We start from the raw sequence: 12,548 nt of genomic DNA on the forward strand, positions 1-12,548 counted from the left end.
TGGAGAGCAAATGTTTTGAGAATGACGAGTGCAATGAATGTACAAATGTGCTTTACACAATTGATGTATGTATGGATTGTGATAGAGTTGTATGAGCCCCGAATAAATTGATTTTAAAAAATGTGAAAAATCTTTTAGCAATAATGTTATGCAAATTAAGTTATTCAGGAAGTTAATGAAAATAACCCGTGGCTGTGGTAATAACTTAATGAATAAAATCAACCAACTCTTGTCAAATATTTAAATAGACAAATTAGCACTTAAGTCAGATTTCCAAAAGTCACAAGCACACTTTAAACTAGAAAGACCCTGCATCTCCAAGACATACCCTACGGGTGTCCAGTTTAACACACAGGGCCGGGGTCCTCAAACATTTTAAACAGGGGGCCAGTTCACTGTCCCTCAGACCATTGGAGGGCCGGACTATAGTTAAAAAAAAAACTGAACAAATTTCTATGCACACTGCACATATCTTATTTTGAAGTAAAAAAAACAAATGGGGCAAAAAACCCCGGTGGGCCACATGTGGCCCGTGGGCCGTAGTTTGAGGACCCCTGCACTGGGCGAATGCAGAGGCGCGAGAACAAAATAAAGAATCCTTTTCAAATGAACAATTTTACACAGCACACATTGGACTAATTAGCTCCTCACCACAGATCAAGTTTATTTCAGAAAATTGAATGAAAATGGACAAAGCAAGCTAACTGGATTTTCAACAATAGTGCTGGTGTGTTTGTCACAGAAAATTAATTTGCAAGATAAGTATCTAATTAATGGGCTGTCTGTCTGTAAAGCTTTCAGACAAATGTGATCATATCCAGTTGCCTCTTTCCCTCCGAGGAATGCTTTCTGTGTCAGAGGCGTGTGGCTGAGCGATCCTTTCTTCATTTTCTGTGTCTTTCTCTTCTAGCCTGCAGTGGGGTCTGGGACAACATTACGTGCTGGCGCCCTGCTGACATAGGAGAGACCGTCACAGTTCCCTGTCCAGAAGTTTTCCGCAATTTTTACAACAATCCAGGTACTGTCGGTATGTATTGAATTCCTATGTTCCCCAAGAGTGTTCATTTCGGAAAGTGTACAAATTCTCGACAAAGAGATCGAGAAGTAAAAGCATCCGTTTCCTTTGGTAAATTCTAGCCATTTCTTTCCACTGAGTGGATTTGCGGGATAATTGTAAGCATCGTGTGAAAGTTTGCTTTTTATAGAGCAGGAGAAGGTAAAGCTTCCTGCCGGGGTCGTTCACCCCAAGCACAGAGCAGAGCCCAGCTTTGTTAAGGGGGAGAAACGAGAATGAAACAGTGTGCAGGACTCTCCTTAGGCAAGAGCGAAATAAGTAGACAAATTAAAGCAGAACTCCAAAAATGTGTAAGATATGTACTGATAGGGGTCAGCACCTAAATTTGCCTCCGAATATGGAGTGGGCCAAGAGACTGAACAACAAGGCCAGCAGCTACAGCATTACAGTGTAGGAGTGTGGTGAGGGGCTTCCTTACAAGACAAACCTTCAGCAGTCGCAGGGCCGACAGGACTTTGCCCACACCCACGGTGGGAGGCGGGGGCTTGATGGCCTTGGCGAACAGAGATGGCTCCGTGTCAGGACTTCATACCTCCCCACTAGGGTCACATACAGAGTGAATTAGCAAGGAGAAGCAAGCTCACAGCTAAAGAAATCCAGAGTGTAGGCCATATGTGGCCTTGTAAAACCTGTTTGTCTTCCAGGCTGGCTTTTATAATCTGGCATGCCTCCTCCTTCCTAGCTGTCCCCAAGCGCCTTGTGGGGTGGGGTGGGGGGTGGGGTGCACAATAACTAAATAGGTATGGACTGTGCACAGACCTCAGCCGAAAACTCAGCAGAACAACCGTACAGTTAAGAAGAGACCCAGACCGCATGAAGTCCTTCAGTAGCTCGAGGGGAAGGAGGAAAACCAGGCTGTCACAGTAGATTAGCCATCACATGTGCTCAACGCTTGTATCTGTTGTCTTCCATGGGGCCTAACAAACAGAGCCCTGGTGGCAAACTGATTATGCATTGGGTGGCTAACCATAGGTCAGCATTTTGAAACCACTACCAGCCACTCCAAGGGAGAAAGAGGGCTTTTCTGTGTTTTCTACTTCCATAAAGAGTTATCATCTCGGAAACCCATGGTGGCAGTTCTACACTGTCCTACACGGTTGCTTGCTCACCAGCAGTCAGTTTGGTTTTTAACAAATCAGTCATGTTCTAGTTTATCGTAGTCTAGTTTGTAGCTACAGCATTCAGTTTCATTCTCATGTATGTTCCAACTTAAGTGACTGTTGGCATGTCCACAGCCATCTGGTTCTGGAGGATGACCTTCCACATCTGGGTGGTTTCAGCGATTAAAAGCAACAGGTCTCTCCAGCTATCATTCAAGGCCCATTTAATAAAATTGACCAGAGCTTCAAATTGTCCCATAACCTCTGAGGACCCAAGAGGAGGAACACAAACAGTTACAAGGTAATCGTGCCAGTGAAAATGCTATGCTTGGTCCACTTGACTGTTAACTATTGTGTCGTTCAAAGGTTTTGGTATAAATTCCCTAATGGTCCCTACAGCATAGGGCACCCCTAAGTGAATTGTCCTATCAAATCTTATGGTAACCAGGGCTGTAAGTAGCCGGCACACATTAGTTGGGTGCCATTAGGAGTGAGTTATGCTCCTCTCTTCATCTGGAGTATTCAAACTGCAAATAGTTCGTCACAGGAGCCATGATCACTATTGGCAGTGAGACACAGAAGTCCAGCCTGATCTTTGGGGAGGGTTTGAAGAAAGGCAGGGAAGCCCCTGGGATCCCTATCAGCTCAAAATGTACTAAGATGTTTCCCCAGCACATTTCTCCTGGGTACTAACCAAACTTAACCATCCGAGAGGAATGCCAGACACCCGATGTTGGCCATGGACCGAGGTTCTACAGTCTCTTCCCAGAAGATGGTTCTCAGGAGGGTCTGGACCCCAGAAAAGGTGGTGTGGGGTCGCCTTCTCCTATCATTCCTCTACTTAGTCACACTGGGTTAAACAGAAGAGCATGCTTCAATAAGTTCCTTGAAAAATAGAATGAAGTTATATTGGAATTTTCCCACAAACATTCTTGAAGTTCTCTTGTATGTCCACTGTCTAATTGGTTCTTGTCAGAGGCCCCACCTTTGAAGGCAGGTCTTCAGCACTTGAGAAAGGGAATTATCCACAGACCCAGCAGTGGCTTTTATAATGGACGGTGATGAAGCTGTGAGGCCACACTAGGAAGACAATGGCAGCCTCACAGGGAAGGAAGCAGAGTAGGGCAGACCGCACGGCTGCAAAGACACATGTTCCGTGGGTACCAAGAACGATGGACTCTTCCTTCTATTAGGATCCCATGTGGGTCTTCCCCTTGCATGGTAAGGACAACAGGCACCTCAAAAGCGTCTCCCAAAGGCTGATTGTACTGTATGTGCTACTCTAGGGTGGACTGCTCTAGGTGTGCCTGAAGTCATCCATTTTCCCATCTGCCAGAAAAGGAACTCAACTTTCGTCCCTTGTCCTATAGCCATCGTCCCCGTCCACGTGAAGTGTGACTGACTCTCCATGCAGTAGGATGATGGGTTCCCACTTTAGGCCATTTAGTTCTGCCTCTGGAGAGACAAAAGTAACCCACCCCCATGGGGCAGCCCATGACAGGAGCCCCAGACTGGTTCTGCTTCCCAACACCACATCCTGAGATATTCAGAGCACATGCTGTTTTGTATTGGCAGCAACTTGGGCAGGTATGTTTCCAAAGCTCTGGGATTAGGGGAAGAGGGTCACCCAATCCAGTCTTGCACCATTCTCTTTTTTTTTTTTAATTCAACCATTTTTATTTATTTATTTTAATCGTTTTATTAGGGGCTCGTACAATCCATACATACATCAATTGTGTAACCACATTTGTACATTCATTGCCCTCGTCATTCTGAAAACATTTGCTCTCCACTTAAGCCCCCGGCATCAGGTCCTCATTTTTCCCCCTCCCTCCCCGCTCCCCCCTCCCTCACGAGCCCTTGATAATTTATAAATTATTATTTTGTCATATCCTGCCCTGTCCGACATCTCCCTTCACCCACTTTTCTGTTGTCCGTCCCCACCACTCTTAAAAGTAGTCTTATATTTAAGGCCATTGTTGCAGCCACTGTGGCAGTCCATCAGGGAAGATTGTCATCGACCCTCTTCTTTACCAGGCACGAGGCCCTGATGTCCTTCTCCAAAGATATCCAAAGTTTATGAGTAAAAGTCTTATTATCCTTGCTTCCAAGGACCATTCTGGCTGTAGTTCTAAAATACATTTGTTTGTTCTTCTGGCTGACTGTGGTATATTTAATATTATTTGCCAGCACCATTATTCAAAGGCATCCATTCTTCTTCAGAAAGCAGCAGTGGCTTTAGGCATGGTTGAGAACATAAGATAGATTACAGGACATAGGTTTTTATACCTGCTCAGAGCACTGTCCTCAGGAGGCTTTGAAAGTGAGAAAATTTGACTCGTAAGAGTCCTGATATTCAATCAGTGGCTAGGAAAGTACATTCTCATTTCAGGAAGCAAGTGGTTCATTAAACCGACTCTTCTTAGTTCTCCACTCCCCCACTTGCCAGCCCAGCTTGAATATCTGAGCCTTTTTCTGAGTTCCACAGAAACTCAAACTGTGTGGAGTGGGCCTAGCTAGGTTGTCTCCTCTGTTTCCTGGGCTGACTCTACGTGTGGGTGCAGGCACATGCCTAGCAAATCTTGGCTCCTTCCTGAGAAGGTGGCTGTTTGTTTTGTCATATTGTCCGTGGGTTATGAACTGTTCCTAACTATTTCTCTTAAGAATTTGTAGATCAGCTAGAACAGGTCCTTGGTGTTCTTTCGCCTTACTTTAATACAAGTAAAGGCTTGAAATCATTGCAAAGATTTAACATCTGCACACGCACCCAGTGAAAGTGATTGTGATGAATGTGTTGCGAATGGGGACGGTTCAACCCTTTCCAAGTGAGGGCAGATTGACATACTATGAAAACTGGGCTTCAAGGATGATGATGCCTGGTTCAAAAAATGGTGGTTGGCTGCACCACTTGGAATGTGTGTGGGTCTCCATAATGCTTCCAAGAATTCCCCCTCACATCAGGCTCCCGGAAGGGTTTACTTAGTACACCTCTATCAAGGCACATTTCAGGACTTTGTCCTATAAGTTCCCCCTTTTGGGAACTGTGATGAATCATCCAAGCCCCTGTTCTTGCTTCACTCTCTCTGCCATGATAGAACAGGTTTAAAGCCCTGCATTAAAGGGCAAGCAGAAGTTATCTGTAAATCAGATATTTATAACCTGGGGGCTGCTTATATAAGTGACTCGGGTTTTCATAATATGAAGAAATCTGTGCAGAAAAAAAAATTTAAGTTGTAACTGGAAATCAGAAATACCTGATCTTTTGGGTGCTATAAAGAATAGGTGCATAAGCAAATGTGGTGAAGAAAGCTGATGGTGCCCGACTATCAAAAGATATAGCATCTAGGGTCTTAAAGGCTTGAAGGTAAACAAAGCGGCCATGTAGCTCAGAAGCAACAAAGCCCACATGGAAGAAGCATACCAGCCTTTGCGATCATAAGTTGTCGAAGGGATCAGGTATCAGGCATTGTTAGAACAAAATATCTTACCATAGTGAATGAGGCAGGGAGTGCAGAGTGGAGACCCAAAGCCCATTTGTAGGCCACTGGACATCCCCTTGCAGAGGGGTCTCGGGGAGGAAATGAGCCAGCCAGGGTGCGATGTAGCAATGATGAAAAATACAGCTTTCCTCTAGTTCCTAAATGCTTCCTCCCCCACCTCCCCACCCCAATCATGATCCAAATTCTACCTTACAAGCCTGGCTAGACCAGAGGGTGTACACTGGTACAGATAGGAACTGGAAACACAGGGAATCCAGGGTGGATGATCCCTTCAGGCGATACTGGGAGCGTAGAGGGAGAGCGGGTTGGAAAGGGGGAACCGATTACAAGGATCTGCATGTGACCTCTTCCCTGGGGGACGGACAACAGAAAAGTGGGTGAAGGGAGACGTCGGACTGGGCAAGATATGACAAAATAGTGACTTATAAATTACCAGGGGTTCGTGAGGGAGAGGGGAGCGGGGAGGGAGGGGGGAAAATGAAGAGCTGATGCCAGGGGCTTAGGTGGAGAGCAAATGTTTTGAGAATGATGAGGGCAGTGAATGTACAAATGTGCTTTACACAATTGATGTATGTATGGATTGTGATAGAGTTGTATGAGCCCCTAATAAAATGATTTTTAAAAAAACGTGAATCAGAAAAGAAAAAAAAACAAGGTGAAAGGAAATAGGAGGCAAAAGCTATTTATAGAGGTATAGCCAGAGGCATGTATATATGTAAATATATTAATTCATAAGGAACGGGATAGAGGCCAATGTACAATAATATCTTAAATATTAAGATAGCAGATGGACTTTGGGCCTCTACTCAAGGCCTTTCTTAACTCAAGAAAACTGTTTTGATAACTTGTCACTCTTTGATACTTTGCCAACATGATCATTGAAGACAAAATAGGTGCATAAGCAAATGTGGTAAAGGAAGTGGATGGTGCCCAGCTATCAAAAGATAGTGTCTAGGGTCTTAAAGGCTTGAAGATAAACAAGCAGCCATCTAGCAGGGAAGCAAATAATCCTACATGGAAGAAGCACGCCAGCCTGTGTGATCATGAGGTGTCAATGGGATCGTATATCACGTATCAAAAAATCCAAAACAAACAGCTATATCAGTGTGAATGGGGGGGTGGGGTGTTGGAGTGGAGATCCAAAACCCATCTGTAGACAATTAGATATCACCCCCACAAAAGGGTTCTAAGGAAGGGATAATTCAACCACAGTGCAGTATGATGAATTGCACATCCCTGCCTTAGTTCCTGAATGCTTCCTCCCCCATGATCCAGTTCTACCTTGCAAATCTGGCTAGATCAGAAACACATATTGATACAGATACGAGCTCTCGACACATGGAATTCAGGACAGATAATCCCCTTAGGAATAGTCGTGGGAGTAGTGATATGAGGGGAGGGGAAGGGGAAGGGAGGGAAAGGGGGAGCCCATCACAAGGTTGAATATATATTCTCCCCCTGAAGGGGATGAATAACAGAAATGTGGATGAAGGGAGACAACGGACAGAATAAGATATACAAAATAATAACAACATATAACTGATCATGAATTCATGAGAGTGGAAGGTGGGGGCGGGGGTAGGGAGAGGAGCTTATACTGAGAGCTCAAGTAGAAAATGTTTTGGAAATTATAATGGCAACATATGTACAAATATGCTTGATACAATTTATGTATGGAGTATTATAAGACCTGTAAGAGCCCCCAATAAAAGTGATTTTTAAAAAAAGAACTTTATTTTGGATGGGAGCAGAAGCTCAAAAGAGACAAATGACTAAAAAAGAGAGAGAGTGAGAACTGCTGATGTTGAAACACTGTAGTCCAAGGTATTTGGAGCACTGACCGACATCGGAAAAAGGGATCTTCAGAATAGAAATATGGTCATTTTGTCTTCGCTAGCCCTTCCAAAAGAGACTGACTTACTTTGAATTCATCATCCAAGGGCTAGCAGAAGGCTTCGTGGTACGTGCTCCAATGTCCTTGATCTTCTCCAGGTCCGAGAACTCATATTCTTACAGGGAGTCTCAGCTTTAAAGAATCTCATCTAATCAATAACATTTTACTCAATGATCTGGCCTATAAATATTCTCCTGGGCATTTGGAATGATTGATTTTTTCCTGGTCTGATAAAATGATTCTGAAGGCTATGAAAAGCATGCCATTAGCCTGATAATGTGCATGTTGGCAAACCCTAGAAAGTCGATTCTGGGCCCATCTATTGTACCCAGCTTCATCACATCCAGGAAAAAGAGTTGCTTTAAAATTTATAAACGAATAAAGTATGCTGCTTTATCATTTATTAACTGGGCACCTTAGAGCCCAGGTCAGCTTTGAATCTGGCTCTGCTTTGACTCATTCTGTCACCTCTCCATCTGGAGAACGAGAGCCTTCAGTCGGCCTGGGCTTCAGTGCTTGATGTTCCGTCCTTCTAGTGCAGGAAACGTGGCACTGCGTTGCTATTGGATTTTCTTTTGGAGAATATCTCTATTGTAAGGACATCTGCCACGGTTTCTCACAGTCTGGATAATTTACAGCGAGATGATTTGTTGACAACTGTGTTCCTGTCCATGGATCCCTAGTAGTGGAGTAGATTAAGAATTGGGCTGCTCACCATCAGGCCAGTCGTTCCACTTACCAGCCACTCTGTAGGAGAAAATAGGAGGCTTTGTGCTCCCATAAAGATGTTTAGCCTCCGAAACCCATAGTGGCAGTTCTGTTCTGTTCTACAGGGACTCTGAGTCAGAATCGACTCCGTGGCAGTGAGTTTGGTTTGGGGTTTATAGGAATGTCTGTGTGGCACGAGATCCTGCTAGAACTATTCACAAGGGCATTGTTGCAGTGGCTGAGATGAAGGTGGCCAGCACCATGTGGAACTGACAGGCTGAGTAGGGTTGGGCTGGGAAAGACTAGATTGAATGTCAGTGGGCTTAAGGATCAAAAATGATATTCACCAGGGATAAATGAGAAAGTTAAGTAATTGTAGCATCTTGAATCTGTTAGTTGTTTTATAATTTACAGAATATTTCTACACACCTCATAGTTTCTTCCTACAGTAACCAGGAAGGAAAACTGAATCATCAGAGTGCATGGTATGGGTGGAATTGTGTCTCTCCCCTACCTACCCCCTCCCCACAAAAATTTTGTTTAGTAAATCCTAACCCCTATACCTATCATCATTAAGGAGTCCTGGTAGTGTTGTGGGATAAGCATTGGGCTGCTAATCATAAAGTTGGCGGTTCAAACCCACCAGCCACTATGTGGGTGAAAGATGAGTTAGGGTATAGTCGCAGGAACCATTCTACTGTGTCTCATAGTGGGTTTTATACCTGTCGTTAGGGATATCCTGTTGTCAGGCACATGACTGCTAGCCAAAGGATTGATAACTAGAACTCACTGCCTTCTCTAGGGAAGAAGAGTATTACAGTCTGCTGCAGTAAATATTTACAGCCTCAGAAACTTTGTGAGGCAATTCTACTTTGTCCAACGGAGAGACACTGTGGGTTAAAATCCAACTGACTCAATGCCAATAGGTATCCCTGTGGTTATAATCCCATTAGGGAATGGATTTCCTTTGTAATGTTACTGAAACAGTCTTCGTGTGAGGTGTGATTTGAGGGTGTGTGTGTGTGTGTGTGTGTGTGTGTGTTATAAGAGATTAAGGAAGGGAGTGAACAGGTGGAGGAAGAGTGGTGCCCACCCACATGAAGATCACCAGGAGCATAAGCTCAAAAGAAATAAAGACCTTCCTCCTGAGCTGACACAGAGAGAAAGCCTTCCCTGGAACCCACACCCTGGTTTGGGTCATCTCGCCTTCTCAACTGTGAGGAAATACATTTCTGTTTGTGAACGTCACCCACTGTGGGATTGTCGGTAGAGCAGCACTGGGTAGCTAAGAAAGTGCACCAGCAATAATTTCCGTCTGCACACATAGATATTCAACACATGCATCTTACTTTGGGGAGCACATTAATATCTCTTTTGAACTCCCAGCCCTCATGGGAGACAGCACACTTAGGGAACTCTCCCTTTCTCCAGAAAGGTTTGGGGGAGTAAAGAATTGGTAAGTGAGGGCAAGGGTATCTGGTTGTCGGTTGTCACAGGTAGGCATGGCAGGTCAGCTGTGCCTCACGGAGATTGGCTCTGCTGTCTCCACACCAGATGAGACCCTGAGCTCCTTGTGCGGTTGCTCTGGTTGCATGTCCTGGGTGCCCCCACAGCCTGCCCACCTCCTCTCCTGTGTCATGTCGGGTTCTCTGGTAAATCAAAACCAGTGCCGCTGTTGTGTATACATATATAGAAGAGATTGATAACAAGAAAAGGCCTACACCGTTGTCAACGTAAGGAAGTCCATTTCCGTTGGAGTTGTCAGTTCAGATAGAAGCCTGACTTGCATAGCTATGGAAGCTATATGATAAGGAATCAGGTGGGCCACAGGGTGGTGGATGCAGAGGTAAATGAATCCAAGGTCAGCCAGATGAATCTGAGGTCAGCAGTTTGCTGATGGCTTTTGGGATCAGCAGAGAACAGGAGAGAAGGGACCGGACACAGGCTCCAGACCCAGTGGAAGGGAATGGAACCGGGGTGCTCAGCTCTGCTTTGGATCTCTCTCTTCTCCAAAAGGCCACACTCCACGGAGGTGTCACTAGGCTGCAACATGAATGATGGTTGGGCTCCGCCCAGGAGCGTTTAGATGACATGAACTAACCATCATATTTGTGGGGCTGGGGTGTGGACTGCAATCCTTGCAGAGACGTATTAAGTGAGGGAGAGGGTGCCTGGTTGTTGGTTGTCACTGGTAGCCACGACATGCCCTGGGTGTGAAACTCTAGCTGAAGGGGAAATCTGTGGGATTTGGGAACGTTTAGCCTTTCCTACTTGCCATGCCTCTCACAAAGCAGTGAGCCAACTCTCTGCTCAAAGGGGGATCAAGAAAAGGGATGACTATGTAGGGGATGAGAAGGCTGGGATTCATGAGTTGATTCTGACTCAAGATGAACCTGTAGAACAGAGTAGAAGTATCCTATTTAAAGATAGCAGACTGCCTTCATCCTTCTCCCAAGAGTCGCTGGTAGGTTTGACCTGTCAGATTTTGGTTAGCAGCCTAGAGTTTAAACCCCCAGGCTGCCAGGTCTCGTTCTCTGAATATTGTCGCTTTGAAATCCTATCCTGTGGAGCAGTGCGCCTTTTCTACCGGGTCACTGTGAGTGAGGATCTATCTGAAGGCATGCATTCGGGTTTGTTTTTAGACAGTGTGAACAAGCATGGGGATGGGGGATCCAATTCTGCAGATTCTGACTAACTGCAGAGTTCCTCAAACATGTCTGAACCTCTGTTTGCGCTTCTGTGAGAAGTGATCCTCATGCCTATCCAGCACCTCCTTTATAGATGCTTTAAGGAAAGGTGACTGCCTGCCATGACACAGGAAATTAGTGCCTGCCTGCCTGCCTGCCTGCCTGCCTGATTTACTTCTTCCCCGTTCTCGCTCCTGTGAGACGTTGATCACTTCTGCCTGTTGTCGTCTCCTGTAAAGAGCTACAATCTCTATAACCCACAGGGGCAGTTTCTGCCCTGTCCTTTAGGGTCATGCAGAATCAGAAAGAAGTTGGTGATAAAGATAGAGAGACTAAAGATACATTTTTTTAATCTATGAAGATTATTGAAACAAATGATTTAGAATTATGTAGGAGGACACAATGCAGATAAAAGTTTAATTTTCATTTCATGCATATTAGATTTTATGCTTTACAATGGTTAACAACCATTGTATTAACCTCTATGGTTACTAACCAAAGTGGTAACCTATCATATTGACTCACTGTTTATAAAGCAGTGAATGGCTGAGGATACTGGCCCAGAAAAAAGGAGAAGCAGCACTGAGGAGCTTGGATGAAACTGTGTAATTGGCTCTAGAAGGAGCAGTACTTGGCTATAGCTATCTCTATGAAGGTAGAACAATCCCTATTAAGAGATTACATCATGTTCCAAATAATAAAAATAGTAAGTACATTTTATTATTACACTTGGTCGTGGCTGAGCTGGACTTCAAATGCAAGACTTCTGAATCTAAGATCTTTTAAATTCTTCTAACGGTGTCATAGTTGACCTCCAAGAATTTGGAAGTGTATTCAGACCACACAGGTGTAAGCATTGACTAAATTTTTACTCTAGAGTAATTCTCATGGACTTACTGATAAAATGTCTGCCCTTTACATTTACAGGAAATATAAGCAAAAATTGTACAAGTGATGGCTGGTCTGAGATGTTTCCCGATTTCATAAACGCATGCGGCTATAATGACCTTGAGGACGAAAGCAAGGTAAGATTCTCTAGGTGGTGTCTTACTTTTTAAAAATTGTGATTTGGGTGAAGGTTAACAGAGAAAGTTGGTCTCCCGTTCAACAGTTCCTACACATTTTGATTTGTGACTTGGACCGCAAGCCCCACAGTATAATTGCACTCTTTCCACTTTCTCCTTGGGTTTACGATGTCCCTCCATTCTTTCCATCCGTTCCCATCTTTTGAGCTTTATTGTGGGGCGTATGCCACTCCTTTTGATCCAGTGTATATGGTTGATTGTTTTAAACAAGTTCCTTCTGCCCTGGTATTACTATTCACCTCGTAGCCTTGTCTAAGGTTCGAATGAAAATTGTCACAGAGGTAAGTTCACTACTGGACTTGAAAGAGGTCCAAGGACCATAATCTTGGGAATTCCATCCGTCTCTAGCAGATCAATAAGCCTGTTGTGTATTTTTCATGATTTTGATTTTTGTTCTACATTTTTAAATCACTCTTTGCAGGACCTCATTGTGATTACTTTCAGAGCCATCCGCAGTGGTGGTGGCCGGGCGCCATCTAGTTCTTTTTGTCTAGGAGTC

The 12,548-nt window shown here is 44.4% G+C and overlaps 1 protein-coding gene across 1 annotated transcript in view; it reads left to right on the forward strand.

Moving 5' to 3' along the window:
• VIPR2 (vasoactive intestinal peptide receptor 2) overlaps positions 1-12,548 on the forward strand; it is a 173,008-nt gene that overhangs the window by 46,250 nt on the left and 114,210 nt on the right. Inside the window, exons 3-4 of the mRNA XM_013004549.2 lie at positions 911-1,018; positions 11,892-11,989. Of these exons, the coding sequence (XP_012860003.1) occupies positions 911-1,018; positions 11,892-11,989 (206 nt within the window). The remainder of the gene's footprint in view (positions 1-910; positions 1,019-11,891; positions 11,990-12,548) is intronic.

The sequence above is a fragment of the Echinops telfairi genome, unplaced genomic scaffold (genome assembly GCF_000313985.2).
Source record: "Echinops telfairi isolate 266 unplaced genomic scaffold, ASM31398v2 ScPeMD7_31;HRSCAF=116, whole genome shotgun sequence".
NCBI classification, from domain to species: domain Eukaryota; kingdom Metazoa; phylum Chordata; class Mammalia; order Afrosoricida; family Tenrecidae; genus Echinops; species Echinops telfairi.